The 21,172-nt window shown below is 41.6% G+C and overlaps 1 protein-coding gene across 1 annotated transcript in view; it reads right to left on the bottom strand.

Annotated features, from left to right (window-relative positions):
* The window catches only part of trit1 (tRNA isopentenyltransferase 1), a 47,944-nt gene that overhangs the window by 14,861 nt on the left and 11,911 nt on the right, over positions 1 to 21,172 (bottom strand). Inside the window, exons 2-7 of the mRNA XM_017692703.1 lie at positions 11,167 to 11,307; positions 7,652 to 7,750; positions 7,409 to 7,539; positions 5,154 to 5,296; positions 4,953 to 5,064; positions 761 to 873 (exon numbers count right to left, since the gene is read on the bottom strand). Of these exons, the coding sequence (XP_017548192.1) occupies positions 761 to 873; positions 4,953 to 5,064; positions 5,154 to 5,296; positions 7,409 to 7,539; positions 7,652 to 7,750; positions 11,167 to 11,307 (739 nt within the window). The remainder of the gene's footprint in view (positions 1 to 760; positions 874 to 4,952; positions 5,065 to 5,153; positions 5,297 to 7,408; positions 7,540 to 7,651; positions 7,751 to 11,166; positions 11,308 to 21,172) is intronic.

Here is a 21,172-nt window from a genome sequence, read left to right as displayed (position 1 = left end):
CGCTTTGTCTAGTCAAAGTCTGAAACTCTACCCAAGATGCACTGGACCTGTAACAAGCCTTTTGGTTTAGATATTTCACACTCAGTTTGTTCATTTGTTGTCCTGTGTAGTGGTGTGTGTATTTACTGTCCTGTGAATGTATCGTGTATTAATTGAATATGCTAAAGCAGTACAGCATTACCGCAGTTGCGGAGAACAGTACTACTGCTCTACAGCATTACAGCACTACAGCAATACTGTGTTGACTGTATTACAGGTGTACAACAGTAGAGCATCTGCAAACCATGTTGGCATTTAGCTACATAAATTCTGCTCTTTTATAAATCAATCATTTCCTCATCCAAGTTCAGTGAGAAGCTTTTGTTTTCCCTTAAGTGTTCTTTTTATTCCCACCCCTAAAAGCCTCGGCATATATCCCATTTCTTACACTCACTGAAAAAGGCCGGTACATTGAAAACGTGACTGAACAGACAAAAAGACCCAGCTTTGACGCGAATATCTATCAAAATCCATCTCTGAGGTCAGACAGCTCTGACAAAAGAAATATTACAGAGAAAGTCAGCCGCTTGAGAATGAGAACACTCTCATAAGCATTCGCAAGAAGCCTCGAGAACGTTCTGATCCTTCTCACTTTCTTAGGTCAAACTCTGAAATTCATTGGTTTCTCTCCACAAGACACAATTGTTCCCTGCTAAAATGGATTCCGAACAAAACGATCTAACTCTTTACGAGTCATGCTTGGCGGCAGATGGGGCCTCACCTTTCATTTTTAACTCCTCTCTTTCTTCCTGGCTGAGGTCTGCTCCAGCAGTGAGGTACTCATGGAACTCTTTAAACCCAATAGACTGGAAGATGCCATGCTGGTAGTCCTGACTGAAACACAGACCAGAACATGACACTGCTGTTTAAAAGCCATCTTTTGGAACTTTGACCAGGTCTGCTAAATGAAGAGACTGCATAGGCTTCAGTACATGTCAAATCTAGACAGTCATTAAATATTTGCTCAGTGTGAATGGTTTGGATTTGCTAGGTTATCACCATGTTTGATCTGTGATCTTTTCTGGAAATGAAAATGACTTGACATCAGTAATGATAATCGATAGGAATCGCAAAACCTACATCAGCTTCACGTTGCCTCTGAACACTTTTGAAACAACGGTAATGTTTAGCTCAGGATCACAAATGCCACTCCAACTTAGCCCAACGGTATATGATGGTTCTCCATCTCTCTAGAGAACACAATCCCACTGCTCCCTCGCCCACTACTGAGGGCAATCATGCTCTAGCCAACACTCGGCACTGGCCACAGTGAACTAAGCCTCATGTGCACCTGCTCCAGAATGTCCTGCTTGATTGGCAATGCTTTTCCATGGAGATCCCAGATGGTTACCTAATTACAATATAATTACGAACTGGTCTAGCTTCAACTGTTACTACATTCAATTATTACTTATTTGCTCATAAATGGTAACTATATCCTGCACAGTCAGCATAACACTTAACAGCCAGTGGTTTTCAAAATATTACTAAACTGGAACACTGGTACCCTTCTTCTGAACAAGCTCATCCATTTTACTCTTTTACTCTTTTTACTAAAGTATGTATGTGTAGCCAATTAATCAGTGATGTCCTGCTTGTATAGCCCATAATGAAATGCAATCTTTTCTATTGCATACATTTTTGAACTAGCAATAAATTACAATGATTGTGCAAAGGGAACGGTTCCATATGGAAGAACAATATTCCATAATAGCAATTATCAGCACAAAACTATGCCATGTGCATCAGCGCATGTGCAAAAATAAATTACCTGTTATGAGCTATAATTCCAATACTGGACTGGTAACAAAAACAGCCCTATTTATCTGTAAATAATATATCATGCTCCTCTAACATTTCATATTTCTTCTCACATACACTCAGAGCATCATAATGAGCATATCAGTGGTGGCTATCCACAGAGAAAGACCAGAGCGTGTGCGCCTGTGTGTGTGACAAAGAGCGCGAGACGGGAGAGCAGAGGAAGGTTTGACCTTCCTGCTTTGTGACGGCACCATGTGAAAGGCGAGACGTCCGGCGGAAGAGAGGCAGACAAAGGCAAAACGGAGGGACGAGCACCAGAGAAAGTGGGGGAGAGCAGGCTAGTGAAAGTGGAGAGGGAGAAAAGTGCTTGTATAGCCAGTTTGCGCAGCCAGGGGATGGTCAGCCCCTGCTGCCCTTAGCCTGAGTGAAGACAGTAGCTGATTGGGGGGCAGGGAAGGTCAGGTGGGGGCGGGGCTTCAACTGTCGCGACAGAACTCCGGGCAGCCAGCCACCAGCGCATCAATTCTCCGCAACCCCACCCATCCCCGCACCCCAGACAGCGCTGTGTCATCAACATCCACCCGCAGAACGCGCGCGCGCGCACACACACACATTCCGCAGTGCAGCCAATCATCCAATATCACTGCACAACCAGCAAGCAACAGCACACTACAACATCAATAATTAATTGTCTAATAGACCATGTTACTTTAAGTTCTCTGCTAGATGAGGGGTGTGCAGAGCAGGGAATTGACATTTTAACTGTATTTGCAATCTGTTTGAATAGCATTCTCCCAGTGAGAAAACAACTATACTTTTATGAACTTAAGTAAATTGTTTTTTTTCTGTCATGCATAACATTTTTCACATATTTCATAATATATTCGTAGTGTTCCTTTAGTGTGTGTAGCCAGCTTAAGAGGTGGTTTACAGTTGATTAAGTGATTGTGTTTTTTAATATATACGGATACTCTATAGACTAGCGATGCACTGATCCGAAGCACTGGATCAGCAGCGGCACGATCACTGACTTTATTGAACACACTGGGTATCGGGCAGATCTCAATGGGGGTTTGCCCCTTTGCCCTTAGTCTGTACAAGTGCCCTCTTGGTCGTTAAGTATAATAACTGTGTTTTATATGGCCATTTTTCAATATCTGAGGCTCAGCCTCATCCCAGGAATAGAGCTAGAAGGTCAGCTCAAGTTCCACAAGCTTCATATAGTCCTGTTACCTAATGAGAATTCATCTTACTAACAGCGTTTCAGGCGATAAGCATTTTGTGCTTGACTCACACGAAGCTGGGTGTACACTGCTGCTCTACTCACTATTCAGTTTGAGAGGAGCTATATCATCAACAAATGTACTGAAGATAACAGACATAGATAATCATTTTGTGTAAAAATATCAATTTATATAATATCATTTCCCTGGACAGAACAATTTTAAAAATATTTATTTTAAAGTGAACATAATATTCACTTTAAAGTGAAAGTACTATTTTTTTTTTTTTTTTTTGAATAAAGGGCGTCTTGCTTTGCTCTCAAACAGAGAAAATTTCAGGCTGTTGAGATCACAGACTACTACACCCTGTACAGTGACTTCACTGATCACTTTCAACAAGGCATCATGATCTCATGAGGCCCCATGGCACAACCAGCCCTCACACTCAGACCGCACAAAAATAAGTAGATCTCAATACACAATACATAAAAAGCAACGAGCTTCATTTTACCAGATTCTAGTGGAACAGACACAATGCACTTGTAAATGCATACTGTTGCACACTGCATGACTACAGGAAGATTCTCTCGAAAGAGGCCGCAAATATTCTGCTGTAGCTCCTGTTAGAATGAAGCAATCTGAACCAAAAGATACGCCACACACCTTGATGTATGTCTAATCTATTGCATTACATGAGATGCTGGAAGTGATCTCCGCTTTCTGCCAGACACATGAAGGGGTACGGGGGTATGCACCCAGAAGTTGTAAACAGAGGTTAAATGTCGTGACAGCTGTCCAGCGCCTACCTCATCGCTTCGACACAGGGACATCCGGGCTTGTACCAAGCTCCATATACTAAGGAGCACGTTGTTTCGTTCAGATCACAAGCAATCAAACAGAGCTGATTATTGCTCTGTGGGACTTGCATCATCGTTGGGATTTCTACTTGCACTCTCAATAGTACAGCGTACACCACTTGGGAATCCTGTGAAAACCTCTTTTTAATAAAAAAACATGCAGTTGTTCAGTGTTCCTCGAATAATGATTCACTGAATGATTATTTAGACAGTTTGTCAGATCTTTGTCTTCATAACATTCATCTTCCTTTACAAGCTTTACAGCGAGCTTAAGTGATCAAGCCTTAATAAAGGTTGTATTGTACAAAGGAATTAAACCCAATACAGATTAAAATATTTCTCATTATGCCACAGTGACTCAAAGCCTTTCTGCCTGATTGAGCCTCCAGCTTCTTCTGAATGTAAGTTGATGTGAATGAGAATGTGATCCCTCTGGTCCTCTGTGCACTCTGACCCCAACACCAGAGTCAAGTTTCAGACACTTTATGTACCTTTACAAACCACCAATATATGCCACAGAGTGGTGTTTTGGAAAGGCTAATTGGATTCCCACTATATTGGAAACAAACTGTAAAAATGCTTTTCGTTGTATGGGCATCTCATTCGTTTTTGTGTAGTAAATCTGTCAGTTGTTCATAGCTCCTCAAGACCTCCTGCATTTGGTCTAGCTAGTAACATGAAATACATAGGAAAATCTGTCTGAATATGTAAAGCAATCTATAATGCTATAGGTTATGTAAAAGGAAACCACAGTGCAAACCCTTCAAGGAAATAAGGAAATCCAGCTTAAGCACTCATTCACGTCCTTTCTCTCTCTTCAAACTAGAAGAACACCAGAAGAGTCCCAGCGCCAGGCTAAAACTTCACTAAACAGGTTCTGCCTGTTAAATATCTCATTCATGCATTTCTTTAACTGGTGAGAAAATCTGCAGCTATATTTAGATGCTTGTACAGATGACAGTTCTCATTTAGCACTTTGACAAGAAACGGAGAGAAGATATCTGTGCTGATATTGACTACATCACCTGAATTCCAAGCATTCCTGATAATGTTTAAGCCTGTTACTCACCTGTTCTCCTGGATTTTCTTCTCGTTGAAGCGCTGATGAAAATCTTTCAGTTCTTCAATCAGTCCTAAAGACACCATATCGTCCACTCTATCGTCCAGTCTCTTATCCAAAACTAAAAACAGAAAGTAGAGGAGTGACATTTTGGAAGTACTTGTCAATCATCCATGACTCAATCTAAATGATCTATTGGATTTATCATACCATCCATGTTAGAATGAAGCCAGAAGATGCAGGGGTCAGAGAAGCGCAGAGGACCTCCAAGACCATCTGCCCCATCCTGCTCTCGCTGCTCTTCCAACAGACGACTGTGTTTGACTCCAGTCTCCTGGTACACCTGAAGACTCCTGTCAATCAATTAACCAACTGTTCAGTCACTGAATTAACTATTAACTATGATGAATTCAATATAGAAATTTTCTATATTTCAGGCCACACCAGTGCACATTTTGTTCTGCCTCATTAAAGGCACCTCATTCAACTCATCAGCTAATGATCAACACTTTCATGAGCCATATTCAGAGTTTTAGAAGAGGGAAAACGTTAATCTCTGCAGAGCTGTGGCCTGGAGGGAACCCAACCTGACACTTCTGACACCCATTTCAATACCATTTTTACCAAGTCTTCCCAAAGCTGCCTTAAAGGCCATTCCATCACTATTAGTTTATTAGATGAGCTGCGGAAGGATGAGGTACAAAGTAAACACAAATGTCGACTTCAGCAGCAGAAATCATTGCTCAGAAATCAGTGCCCAGAAATGCATTGATGCATTTCTTTTTTCAAACTTCACAAAAACTGTAGACCGAGCTGTTTATAAGCCACAGCGATAAAACAGTTTAAACTGTTTATATTTATCAAAACCATTTTATGCACTTTTCTGTCTTCAGACAGGGTCCTGAGTAGAAAACTAGTCCATCTGTTATCCACATGCATGTTATGATAAGACTTTTCAAAAAGCATTCTGCATTACAAAGTTTGCTTTGCTAGGCAACTACCTTACTTACTATGGCCAGTGCATTCTGATTCAGTTATCCACTCCTCCCAGCCACCCCTCAGCCGTGACACTCAGAAACAAGGTGTAGGGGTAAAAATAAGAAATGGGATTGGGCCAACGTTGGTGAGGGCATGTTAAAAAATTTCCTGAAACGAGGGGCAGATCTAGATAAAGAATACTGAAGAAACTCAAAACAAACACGTCCTTAATTGAGACAAAGTGCTTGAACTAAACCCCACTGAGTGTCGTTCAACAGCTTCACCTCAGAAAAAGCTAAAGAAACTTCAGTACTCCATCTGTGAAAAGCATTTGTGAACGATCAATATCAACATAAAACCTCTTGATATTGAACCTTCAAAAATAGAGATGGAGTTCACAAGGTCTATTTCAAGCGTATGAGAAGACTGACTGAATCCTCAATTCGCTTAGAGACATCTGTGTGGATCTTCAAATGAGGCATCACCATCCTCTCTCAATTTAACACCCAGCTTGTTGCCATTTTGCCGGTCTATCTACAAGGCGAGGTCACAGCTGAGCAGCTAATGTGGTGTCAGAGGTCACCGTTTGAACAGTGAGTAGGGAAGCAATTTCAAAAGCAGTAGATCCACTGCAGACAGAGGGAGTGCAGGACTGATCGCCCAAAATAAGAAGCAGCGGCAAAAAGGATGGCATCAATTAGCCAAATGTGCTGAGCCAGAATCGCAACCCAAAGAAGAGGTGCTAATTGGCCCCTTGATAGTTATCAAACACCAATCAAAGCAAAGCAAAGAGAGTGTGTGACACGGCAGGCTCGCACACCACTGGGCAACTCTTTCACACAGGTGGAGAGACAGATTTTATCAACTGGTGCCAAAATTAACCACCAAACTGGATTCAGGGTGGAAAAAATACTGAGATCACATTCATGACAGCTTACTATATTTTCTGTTCTTATCTTAGACGATTAAAGCAGAATTCCACAATTTTTTTAATTGCTGGATAATTATATCATTGAGAGGTCAACAAACTCACTCAGAGTCATTCTCCACTGTTGTGAACAATTCTGATTTGATAAGTTTCTCTAGACACATTTGCCCCACACAAGTAAGAAATACTTTGTTTACAACATTTTTACAATTTAAACAATAAATTTCCCCTTTAATAAATCCTGTAAACATAGAAAGGCTAGAAATGGCATCTTTTATAGTGTTGAAAACCATTTCACTTCATTAATACTACTGGTGAAGAGTCTGTAAATGACTGAGTGTGAAATAATTCAGCAACTGAGATTTACTTTCTCACTAGAGTGGCCAATTCTTTCTCCTGGAGCTGAGTTTTGTTCCAACCCCAGCCTAAGCTCATTAAGAGCTTGATGAAAATCAAGTGTGATAAATTAGAGCTTCGACTAAACCATGCAGTGAGTAGATCTCTAGGAGCAGGGCTAGATAAATCTGGCCATAACACATTCTGGAACACCACCGGATACCTTGCAATCTTGCGTACATCATGGGGATGCAATATCGCTGCCATTTCAGGGTCCACTTCCATAAGTTGTCTATGAAGTTCAGGACCCCCCAGCTTCTGAAGCTTGGCCTTCAGGTCAGTGCCATTCTCCTGCTGCAGACCAGACACAAGTGCACTTATTTACATGGTGGAAAACAACAACAACAAAAAAAAATTAAATCGGTCTGCATTAGAACATACGCCATATTTCTATAAATGTGTTTACCCCAGTGTCAACAAGAACCTTCCATAAAATAGATTCAATGTAGTAGTTTGTTCCTCCAACGATGACTGGCAGTTTCTCCCGGCGGTGCATGTCCTCTATGTGTTACATATTAAGGAAAAATTCCAGATTATTTTCCAAATCTGAAACCTACGTGAAACATTGATGAAAATAATATGAAGTGCACGACCAAATAACCAATTACTTCATGTCACGGCACCAAACAGCAATGTTATTTGCAACCTACACACATTGCCCAAGTTTGAATTTTCTCATAGCTACTTTATTAAATAAGAAAAAAGGAACAGTCCACCAAAAAAGGAACTGACAACGTTTTACTTGCCCCGGGTTCTGTCAGAATAAGTTGTGTCCATATTTTGCTTCTTTAGTTTAGTGCTGAAGTACGACTACAAGACTAATGTGACTAAACACTAGAAGTCAATAGTCACCCAAATCTTTTTTTTTCATACAAATACAACCTCAAAACCTCATTAAAGGCCACAGAGACAACAGTATGACTTCCTGTTATCTAGAAAAATGAACAAACCTTCACTGTGCAGCACAACGCTCCCTCGTCACACGGACTCATGCCACACAGACATATGGACTTTTGTTTTTGTTACTTTTTATAGTTCACAGTAGGTCATACCAACATGTGAACACCAAATATGTGTTAGCTGATCGACTACATCTGGGCTAAGTGGATAAAGTGTGAATTACTTAACACGCCTCTTTGCCAACAGTATTTTGCAACACTCATTGTCTACATCTGTATGAAGTGATTTTGCATAAATAGTGACCTGACCATTGATTTTTCCAAACTATAGGTAAAAGCACATACTCAATCTTTTGCCCCAAAGATGGTATATACACCTAAAATAGGTTGTGTTGAGTGCTAGGGTATGTCATTATTCCTGAGAAACTACTGTCACAAATATTCACATTTGTTTACGCTTGTCTTCCTCAAAAGAAACCTGTTTAGAATCTAATGTTAGTACAAACAAAGAAAACATTGAATTGCATTAAAACTTTTGAAAACCTGTTTAATGCAGAGTATGGCACTAAAACTAGGGCTCAGAACGCACCTGGATGGCTCCGTCTGTACTGACAATTACCTCTGCTCCTCCACACAGCTGTGAAGATTATAATAAAGAGCAACAGAGCCTCCCTGGAGTAATTAGATAACTGATCTGACAAAGCAAGGCCCATAAGTGCTCATTCTCCAGCACAGCACACACCCACAATCCCCACCCTGCATCATTCTGTTCTCCTTAGAGAGAGAGAGAGAGAGAGAGAGAGAGAGAGAGAGAGAGAGAGAGAGAGAGAATGAGGACAACACCCCTAGTTTCCTGCGATATCATGAGCATCGATTAGACCATGTTGCACTCCTGTACCCGAGCAGGGGAGAAAACAGAGTAATTTAACTAAAGCAGCAGCCGCTACCCTCATGGTGAGTGGGGCAATCTGTGGACCCAGCAGTGTAAAAATGTAGAACACTGGCCAATTTTATCTGTATGTGGAAGCACTGGGAGTGTTAGTGCCTATATGTGTGCATAATACCACACCTCCAGTCTCAGTGATGCCTCCTCCCTGCCATCAAACACAGAGAGCATCTCCCCGATCTATTAATAACCCCAACGATCAGCGCTCACTTCCCTCCAAAACACTGCAGCAGCAGGCAGGCAAAAGAAGGACAAACACGCACAAACTCAGAAACCCAGCGCACATGCAGCAGGAACACAGTTGGGGGCACATTCACAACCCACTCCAAAATTCCACAGCGTTTCATGTGAAGTGCAAGATCTACACAAGCCAACTGAATAGACAGAAATGAAAACTCTGTCACTACTAAACAGTGATGGAAACAAGTATTCAGACACTGTTTTAATAAGCTATATTGCTGTTGTCAGAAGAAAATCTCATCTTCGCATATATCCACTGTCTTTTGAGTTTGTTGCAAAAAGCATATGTACTCATAAGCATAAACAAACATATCTAAAACAAAACTCACAGGAACAAAAAGTAGACACCATAAATTAATAGCATGAGTACTTTGCTGCAAAGCCACAGTCAATTACAGCTTCAGGATGTCTACAATAAGAATTCGTTTTTAAATGTATTTATTTATTTATTTTTAAAGCCTTGTGGCTCAATTTTTGCCCACTCCTCTGGGCAAATCATCTTCAAGGTCACAAGGGTCCCAATGATGGACCCAAACTTTCAAAATTGTCCATAAATTTTCTACGGGTTAGAAGTCAGGCCTGGCCTTCACCCTCTTTCTGAAGCACTTTCACCCTCGTCTTTAGAAACCAGTTTTGCGTTATACTGTCTGTTTCTTTGGGCTGTCTTTTTTTTGGGGGGGGGGGGGGGGGGGGGTTACCCAATCTTCTTCCCAATTTAGTAGTTTCTAAATCCACCCACTAGTTTGGACTCCCCCAGTCACACGATACTACCAACACGAGGAGGATGAAGGTTATCACAGGCTTCCTCTGAGACCTGTGAAACCAGCCACCGCACCTTTTCCAACTGCCGCTTATGCAACGTCAATGGACAGTTGTATGCGCTCAGAGTAAAGCGCCAACCATCAGATCTCTTACGCCTGTGCTGACTAGCATCGCGCTGAGTGATGGGGTTAGAAGGGGGGCCATCCTGCTCACCCACAGAGAGCAAGGCCAATTGTGCTCTCTTGGAGTATTGGACAATGGATGGCTGTAGCATCACCAGGGATCGAACTCGCAATCTCCTGATGATAGGGCCAGCGCTTAGACGGTTGCACCACTCGGGAGCCCCTGGGCTGGCTGTCTTAATAAAATGTCCATCTTTTCCACAGATTCAGATTCACTGGTGAGATACTGCTCAATGATGAAGGACTAGAAGATGACTAACAAACTGTGCCGCACTAGACGTACTAGTGTCTCCAACTTCACATCTACAAGGTTGACCAACAAGGTAGATGGACAGTAATTGAACACAGTGTTTTAAAACTCTGCTGTGTCTGATCCACTTATACCAGTGCAACTCACACTAACATGTCATGTCATTGCAGTGCTGAGAATTGTCCAGCTCTCAAGTACTGCCTGCTCTGTGGTGGTCCTGTGGTGCACTAATTCTGGATGAACAGTATAAGGAAGGGCTAATAAATTGTGCAGAGAAACAAATCGACTACAATCTGCAATCACAGAATTACAATGTGCACCTCTGGTCAGAAATATTTGGATGTCAAAATGCTAGTGTCAGTTAAGCTGACTACCACACTACCAGACATACTGGAGCTGAAGTAAAATAATTAAATTCACATCCAAATCAAGATAAAACTATTTTCATACACAGCCCCCCATTTTCACAACCTTCTAAAACATACATAGAGAAGTACTATTCCAAAGCAGTCTTCAGGACATGTGCATGCACTGGGTGGTTTAGGGAGAAAGTATTTGTAATTAAATACACTTCAAAAGGCTATATAATAACTTAGGTCTCACTGTGACAACAGCATGGTGCTTGTATAGCAGAAAGGATATTAGAGACAAAACTCGGTTCCTGAAGTCCACTACTGTGTAGCTGCTGACCAGTGGATCCACGAAGCTGATCATGTGATGAGGACACTGCGCCTGCTCCTCCGATGTTACCTTATTTGTGGCAATGTCCAGTCCTTTATACACCTGTGGAGTCAAACAAACACTCAAAGTTTACAGAACTGAAAAAAGAAAATGTGTGAAGTGTATTATGAAGCTCTGTTATCAATCCGAGTTGTCAGCTAAGCCTTGTATTAACTAAGCAAAACGTCTGACTTTAAGGTGGGCACAGCATTTTCTTTCTAGCCTAAAATTCCAGCTATATGTTCTATCTGTGCGACAGTCAAACCTACTATTTCATAAAACCCATCTCTTCTCAAAACAGCACAACTGGCATTTTCAGCAGTGACATTTTCATGTTCTAATAGGACAGGGGCTCAATTTTGGTCATTAAACTGATGATACACAAAATAATGTGGCAAAGTTCTTCGATTCAGTATGATTGACACATAAGGCAGAGTTGCCCAGTGTGTCCTTTCATTCATTATCTTTGGGCTTTCAAGGGCTTAAGAGAAGGCCTAAGGATTTTCAGGAACTAATAAATGCAAGCCTGTAATTTTTAGTACATTTTTAATTAAATGAAAGATCATCCTTACTGTATTTGAACTATGCAGATACTGTACTTGGTCATCTGTAAGTATTGGTTGGGAACAAAACTCAACAGAAACTGATCCAATCAGGATTCTGTAGGGCCTAGGTAAATAAAGCCAAGCGAGCTCCTGCATAAGTTATCCCTTCAGGAGATGGACTGAATTCCTTATACGTCACATAATTAGGAATTGACAGAGGAATCAGCCAAATGTTTTGAGCTAAAATGAGCCAAATTAATTTTGTAAGAAAAAAACAAACAAACGTGTCACTCTAAGACTTGGATATATCGCTGACTGACTATATTCGGTAGGTTATTCACTGGGTTCCAGTCAGATGTTCAAGGTGGAAAACAAAAGCAGTCATAGGTATAATTTCCAGCTTTACCAACCACTATAATTATTATAACATGGCCATGTAACCCCCTAAATAATTACTTATGTGGTAATTAAACACCAAAAAAATACTGGATTTACCATCCAAAAAAAAAAGCCTGGTTGCTTCCATAGCAAAAAACTGGAGTCTAAACGTTCTCACTGAAGTTCCATTGGCAAACAAGTCATGTTTAGCTAGAGCAGGAGTGTCCAATCCTATTCCTGGAGATCTACCACCCTACACAGTTTAGCTCCAACAATAGTCTATAACATCTGATCCAGATAATGGAGGCCCTCACGACCATCTGAATAATAGAGCCAGGCGTGTTGGATCTAAACTCTCCAGGGCGGCAGTTGTCCAGGACCAGGATTGGGCACCCCTGAGCTACTGAGCTGCTATGAGTAATGGGGTCTTCTAGTCTGTTCAACAATGTTTTCGATGATACTGTGTAATAAAAATGTTTAATGCAAAGCGTTCTACGTGCAGTAGCCAAAACCACAAGAAACAGTGTAGAATGCATATCATCTGAAGACGAGACCGACATTAGTTAATGTTGCGTTAACATTCTGGGGTTGTGGCAGCAAAGCACTAATAGTTTAAATCCAGCTGACCTGACCATCATTAATCTATTTTCCCTCAGTTATGCAGTTCATAGAGCAATTGGATGAGAAGCAAATGGCAAGGTGTGGTTTTGTTTTGAGAGTGCATTAAGCATTTACCTGACAATTAACTGTCCAATTTATTTAACACTGCTATCTATGGCACCGTTCCTATGGTTCACTAACAGCCAACATGATATGCCTTCAGGTATTAAACCAGTAGGGAACTATTAGGGAAATTTTTAATCTAGAGAAAAAAAATGATCAAATGTATCTCTGTTAGCTTAATGCTATTTAAAACACACATTTAAAACCCAATAGGGGCACCAGCAGAAACTGACTTTACAATGCAATTTTTTTACTCATTTTTGACCAAGTTCTGACATTTACAATCCCAAGCGAAGGCCTAGATCTAATAGTCATAGCTTGCCAGTGTCCACTCATCTTACAGTAAATGAACAAATATTGCATTAATAAAATAAAGGTATAAAGTTGATGAACCACACCATGAAGGTATGTGAAAGAGATGTTGAAGCAAGGCTAAGGCGAGAGGTTCAGATCAGTGAGCAGCAGTTTGGTTTCATGCCCAGAAAGAGTAACACAGATGCAATTTTTGCGTTGAGAGTGTTGGTAGAGAAGTACAGAGAAGGTCAGAAGGAGCTACATTGTGTCTTTGTGGATCTAGAGAAGGCATATGATAGGGTGCCAAGAGAGGAACTGCTCCCTTTAGGGGTCGCCACAGTGGATCATCTGCCTCCATCTTGCCCTATCCATTGCCTCCTCTACTTTCACACCAACCATCTCCATGTCCACCTTCACTACATCCATAAACCTTCTCTGAGGTCTACCTCTTCTCCTTCTACCCGGCAGCTCCATCTCCAACATTCTTTGACCAATATATCCACTATTCCTCCTCAACACATGTCCAAACCATCTCAACCTGGCCTCTCTGGCTTTATCTCCACACTGCTCCACCTTCACTGTCCCTCTGATATGCTCATTTCTAATCTTGTCCAGCCTTGTCACTCCCAACGAAAATCTCAGCATCTTCATCTCCGCCACCTCCAGCTCAGCCTCCTGTCTTTTAGACAGAGCCACAGTCTCCAAACCATACATCATAGCAGGACGCACTACTGTCTTGTAAACCTTCCCTTTCACTCTTGCTGCTATCCTTCTGTCACACATCAGCCCTGACACCTGTCTCCACCCACTCCATCCTGCCTGCACCCTCTTCTTCACCTCTTTTCTACACTGTCCATTGCTCTGGATGGTTGACCCAAGATATATGAAGTCATCCACCTTTACGACCTCTACTCCTTGCATCTTCACCTTTCCACCTGCCTCCCTCTCATTCACACACATGTATTCCGTCTTATCTCTACTGACCTTCATTCCTCTCCTCTCCAGTGCAAACCTCCACCTCTCCAGATTCTCTTCCACCTGCTCTCTACTCTCACCACAGATTACAATGTCATCTGCAAACATCATGGTCCATGGAGCCTCCTGCCTGACCTCATCTATCAACCTGTCCATCACCATTGCAAACAAAAAGGGGCTTAAAGCTGATCCCTGATGTAACCCTACCTTCACCTTGAAACCATTTGTCACTCCAACTGCACACCTCACCACTGTCTCACTAGCCTCATACATGTCCTGCATCACCCTAACATACTTTTCAGCTACACCGGACATCCTCATACAGTACCACAGTTCCTCTCTTGGCACCCTATCATATGCCTTCTCTAGATCCACAAAGACACAATGTAGCTCCTTCTGACCTTCTCTGTACTTCTCTACCAACACTCTCAACGCAAAAATTGCATCTGTGTTACTCTTTCTGGGCATGAAACCAAACTGCTGCTCACTGATCTGAACCTCTCACCTTAGCCTTGCTTCATCTCTTTCCCATACCTTCATGGTGTGGCTCATCATCTTTATACCTCTGTAGTTACTGCAGCTCTGCACATCACCCTTGTTCTTAAAAATGTGGACCAGTACACTGCTTCTCCACTCATCAGGCAACATATTTAATAACGACATTATTCAAACTTACTTTACTATAAATACATGAAATTGATGATAATGCATATGTGTGAAAGTTTTTCAATCACAAAGCTGATACAGTACAGTGATCATTTCCTCCACGGGCTTTCATTCTGACACACACGCAGCTCTGAGGAACAACTGACTGGTTTCACGCTTGCTAATTCATTGGTTCTTAAAGAACACCACCTGTAAAGTGACCAGTCGTAAATATTACATGTATAAAAAGAGGAGGTGTTTTTAATGTTTATTACGTTTTGGAATAACGTGCTTCAAGTGAAGAACAACTGCAGCTGGTGCTGGATTTGCATGTTTGTGCTGGGACAAAACTCATTCCGCACCTCATAGCAGTGCACGGCGTGAAGCCATGCAAACATTTGCACGGTTACAGCGGTGCCGGCGAAAATGGATGTTTTAGCAGAGTAGACTGTTTATATAACATGGAACAAGCAGGAGGATGCTCTGTACTCTTAGTTTTGCTGTACAATAGTGATTTCATCTGGAATTCAACAACGAGACGTTTGGCATCCATGTCTCTCAAAAAAAGTAACATCTCATTCATTTCACCACTACATTTAACAGCAAAAGCTGGAAAAATTTCTCTCTTGACACGCTCCACTCATGTTCCACTTGTTGCCCCTGGCTGGGGCAGATTTTTCTGTAGAGGCTGTAATAAAAACAATGAAATATCTGGTTTGCCATCACCCATCCACCACAAAGCATCAGAGACGGTATCGAATGTCTGTCACATCAGGCTGACTTGTGTAATAATGTCAGTACTGGGGACGATTAGGCGAAGCTCCTGTTTGCACATACAAAAAATTATTTGGATTGTTTAAAGTTTCAAACACTATTATAAACAGGCCATCGACTCATCACACAGCAGCATACTGAGAACTTCGAACAAGCTTGTCATATGCTCCTATTTGGTATGTGGCAGCTGCCTGCTAGCAGTCTACAATGAGGCTACCACACACAGTCTAGTCACAGAATCTCCAGGAATGTCAAGAGGGTGTTCAGTTTGTGTCTTGTGATTCCTGTGATTATGCTAGCCTGCATTTCTAATGACTAGGTTACCTCCAACCTTGCATGTCGGCTTCAGCAAGCGAAGAAACTGTTGCTGAATTATTAAGATTCTCCTCACTAGAGCTTGCTCTACAGGGCACCACTGCCTGGCAAATCTAGAGGGGAGTGGAATCAGCAGTAAACTATTGACAGAAGCCCCCTCCCCAGAAGTGTGTGCGATTAAAAAAAAAAAAAAAGGCACAGATGTCTTATCATTCCCTCCCAGCACTCAGCAGCCTACTGTGGTGTTACAGCTCCTATAAAAAGCTTGCCTTGGATTTCCAGAGAATGCCTCCACCTTCACTCTGAGGTCCAGAAGTCTTTATGGAAGCTTAAAAAGTCAATAAGAGTCACTTTTATATTTTGCAATAAAGGCTAAACAAGGCTTCTCCCGTAACCCTTAATCACACTCTATTTTCTTCTAACAGAGTACTCAAGTGAACTGAGAAACACATCTAATATTGATGGACGTGTAGAGATCTACTACTTTACTGCATGTAAAGGTCCATAGGGCATGACGGTGATCTTGTCTGAGCCATTACCAGCTGGAATTCTTTTTTAGAATGATTGATTTAATTCTTCTGTATATGTATGTGAGTGTGAAAAAGAAAGAGGCAGACAGATCGATACATCAGCCGCACAGTCTCCATCTCTGTGTCTCAGAGGGGTGAGAGCAGCACACTGGGCTTCATGTCTGACCCAATCACAGCTCATGAATCCAGCACTGGTAGTGGACAAGGACTCTCATACCATCCAAGGAGAGAAACGTTTGAACTGGAGTTGCACAACATGAACAAAAAAACCATGTTGTGCAAAAAGTCACATCAGGGTGTTACCTGAGCTACACACACACACACACACACACACACACACAGACCGATCAGGAATAACATTATGACCACCTCCTTGTTTCAACCTTCACTGTCCATTTTATCAGCTCCACTTACTGTATAGCTGCACTTTGTAGTTCTACAGTTACAGACTGTAGTCCATCTGCTCCTCTGATACATTTTTAGCCCCCTTTTACCCTGTTCTTCAGTAGTCAGGACCCCCATGGACCCTCACAGAGCAAGTACTATTTGGGTGGTGGATCATTCTCAGCACTGCAGTAACACTGATGTGGTGGTGGTATGTTTGTGTGTGTTGCGCTGGCCTGAGCGGATCAGATACAGCAGTGCTGCTGGAGTTTTTAAACACCTCACTGTCACTGCTGTACTGAGAATATTCCACCAACCAAAAATATCCAACAGAGTCCTGTGGGCAGCGTCCTGTGACCACTGATGAAGGACTAGAGGATGACCAACACAAACTGAGCAGCAGCAGATGAGTTATCGTCTCTGATTTCACATCTACAAGGTGGACTGACGAGGCAGGAATGTCTAATAGAGTGGACAGTGAGTGGACAGTATTTAAAAACTCCAGCAGCACTACAGTGTCTGATCCACTCAGAGCAGTGCAACACATACAAACACACCACCACCACATCAGTGATGCTTATTTTTCCAACTATGAATCTTAGTCATTCTATATAAAGAATACATTATCTTTAAACCAGGGGAATCTCACACTGCACTAATAACAAAAATCATATATATAATGCAGCTGTAATTTGAACAGAAGCAGAGCTCATCGGTCAGGCCCCTGTAACCACACAAACAGCCCCGCATGGAGCCACGGCTCTGCCTGCATCACCTGCCTTTTAACAGAGCCTCATCTGGATGCACTCGGCCGATACGCTGGGGCTCTGCTTACATTAGCTGGGATCAATAGTGTTTTATGGGTTTGGAATGCAGCAGTAGGATGTGAACATGGTGATGATCACCACACTGAGAGATACACTGCTGAGCTTTGTGACAGGGCCACAGCGGGCTGGCTCTGTCTGGCCTGAGGTGAGGCATCATCACCGATATGGGCACGTGTTAAAGCACGACAATAAATCTGAATGGAAAAGCCTGTCTAAAGAGCAAACAGCAGCAGAAAGCCAGAGTCCTGCCTGGCACAGAATTCAAGCATGTTCACTCTGTCCTTGTCTGTCTGGGGCCTCCAATTCCAAGGCAGTGTGTAGCAGAGTAATAAATAGTTCAGATTCAGATTTACTGTCCTGCTTTAATGCTCACCATATCCACGATGAGGAGTGTAGCTACTAGTAGAGCTGCATGAGGTCACTTGAATATATGGCGACCCAAACTCATCATAGCTTGTGATATTTGGCTGTTATTATGTCAACTGGTCTTATGTTATATTACATAAGCCTAAAAGACATTACTCCATCCACCAAATGTTCAGGTACAGATCACTTCTTTAGTACTGTTTAGTACATGAGGAGTACAAACGACTGAAATGCACTGCAAAGGCTATGCATCTGATGTATTGTCAGACCAAAAAAAAACCCTTCCATACGCCACACCTGCAACTGTTCAGTATACATAACAGGTTCAAACTATTCATTTAATCCTAATTACGATTACCCTTACTATCTACACAGCTGTTTTCAAAATGCAATGTGTAACTGGACAACATCACCACGTTAAACTGTATAACGTAGTTGTACACAGATAATACAAAACAATGGTCATTTAAAATGTCTTCACACTTAAGAACAAACTTTTTCACAGGATACAATAGAATGCATACTAACACGGCATCACACATGAGTTTACTATAGCCTGGCGTTATTTCTGCTGCTTGTAGCACAGCATGCAAGATGATGGAATCTTGACTTAAATGGGAGCACAGTCTGTAAGTATTAGTGAAATGTTGGATTCAGACGGGGCTTAAAGGGGAATTCTGTGTTTAGGTTCTCCATAATTACATTTTTAGGATATGAACAAACTGATGTGAAATACTCCATTATATATACAACAGAATTGCTAATAGTGGTGGTGATCGGAACCAGACGTCACAGAAAGTCATCAAATGGTAATGAATGTGCAGCCTGATGTCTTTGAAATCAATAAAGTTTTGGCCTAAAACACATTACTTCACATATATTCAAGCCAAACAGCTACATGTCAGACATTTTCAGCCAAGTTTCCAACAAAACCATATTATTATTATCATTAGTAGTAGGAGCAGTAGTAATAGTAGTAGTATTGGCATTGATATCATTTACATTGAATATTATTTTACCATGAACATTACATTTAAAAGCACAGATAACATTTATTCTCAATGACTGTTTCGGATTATAATTAAAATGGCTATATTTGTAATACAGACATCATTATCACCACCATGGTTAAGAAATCTGCGTTGGTAAGTTTCTCTATAACAAAACATTGCACATCAAACCACACCTAATCTCAATGATTGAATCACGGAGAAATTTTTGAAGAAAAAAAAAAACAAACAAACAACGGAATTTCTCTTAAAATCACTGACAAATACCAACAATTACATTACCCCTTCCAAAAAGCAAATAAATGAATGGACAAGCTTCCACATTTCAGTTCTTCTTTTGTACTGCAATTCACGTAACGTGAGATGACAACACCCAAGCAAAGCTACATTAGGAAATATTTCAAACAAAAACACACCAAGATGTACAGTGTAAGCTGTACAACTCTGAGTTGTCATTCTGGCTGTCAACCACATATGCCTACAATACAGAAATCAGTGGACCGAACAATCAGGTGTAGATCATTATGCAAGTTGCTTTTTGCATGCAGTAAACAAATGGTGAAACCAACCTGCATGGTCTGTTCTCTATTTATAACAATATCAGATGTTGTCTTGTTGGGATATTCAAACGCTTTTAGCACAAACACATTCAAAGAGAAGACACATCTAAAACCCCTGTACCTAGCAAAAAACCAGGAGGAGACAGACGGCAGTAGGAGTGAGTGCGTGTGTGGCAAAGCTAGACAAAAAAGCCATGTGAATGCCTAGTCCGGTCATGTGGCTCTCATTTGGGGCCACGCTCCTCAAGTGCTGCCTGCATTAGTGGGTTTTGTTCCCGGCATCCACTCGCCTTTCAGCATGGTCCGTACCAGCCTCCCCACAACACCGCACCCTCAGTAGCCCCCCATCCACCCCTCCGCTTCTTTTTCGGGACTTTCACTGCCTCTCTCACTTCCTCAGTGTGTCTGTGTGCGTGTCTCTCCACCAGCTGCCTCACACATGCTGTTTGTCCTCTCAGCACACACGCAGTGCCCGGTGCCAGAGCGCTTGCTCAGTGCCACTCGTCCTTGCCTCGTTTGTTGTTCTGAACACGCTAGTTGTTTAGCTACTGTGTCTCAATCCATCTCGCCGCTATTCTGAAGATCCTCTTGTGAATTCTCGAGCTCTTTCAACTCGAGTTCTGTGACTGGGAGATGCATGGGCGGGTGCGTTTGACTAGGTGTGTGGGTGATCTATAAAGACAAAGCGTCTAATTAAAACACTTCATTAATAAGTTTAACTAATTTGCGCAGAGACGAGAAAGAAAGGAGGAAGAGAGCGGAGCAAACCTAGCGAATGTTTCACTTGGCCAAATGACTGACTTTTCCAACTGATGAAAAGGACTTCACCGCTCTGAAATGTGTCGACACTCACTCTTCACATCTTTTAGTGCTGAAAGGAAGAAAACCCTGAGACGGCGTGTCTCTCTGTCAGGGCTGTACAATATATGGTTTGATAACTGTTAATGTTATCTTGGCCTTTGCAATACTGATATGACGGAAGGCTGCACAATCCAAATGAACCATTTACTAAATATCCTGCTGAGCTCTGCAAGAATCCCGACCAATCACAGGTGCTCTTCGGGAATGATGCAGAAAAATGAAACTATTTGAAAACACACAAAAATTTTGAAAAGAAAGGCTTTTGTCTTTTTTTTTTAATGTATTTTGCTCTTTTATATTTGCTTTTGAATTCACATAAAAACTACTTGGTAATTAAAAAACAATTATTTATAAAAAAAAGAATATTGAGCTGAAAATAAATAAATAAAAACAAATGCACCAAAATCATAACTGTTAACATAACTGTATGTAGGCTACAGTAGCCATGTTTACATGCAGCCTAATACTCCACTAGTAATCCAACTAACAGCTCAATCGGAAGAGAATACGTCCATGTAAACACCTCAATCGGAATAGCCTGGTCCGATTGAGGCCATTCGGAATTTCTATCCGATTGAATGAGGTGGGTAAACCTTTAAATAACCTGTTAAATATTAGAATAATAACCATGTAAACGCCTGAATCCGGTTACACTCCAATCAGAACGTGTAAGTACGCTCTGCCTACGCAACGGTCAACATGGCGGAGCAGAAACTGGTCTGCAGAGGAGACGAAGTTTAT

This window comes from Pygocentrus nattereri, chromosome 27 (genome assembly GCF_015220715.1).
Source record: "Pygocentrus nattereri isolate fPygNat1 chromosome 27, fPygNat1.pri, whole genome shotgun sequence".
NCBI lineage: Eukaryota > Metazoa > Chordata > Actinopteri > Characiformes > Serrasalmidae > Pygocentrus > Pygocentrus nattereri.
The sequence above is the reverse complement of the archived record's forward strand: the minus strand, read 5'-3'. Positions and strand labels throughout refer to the sequence as shown.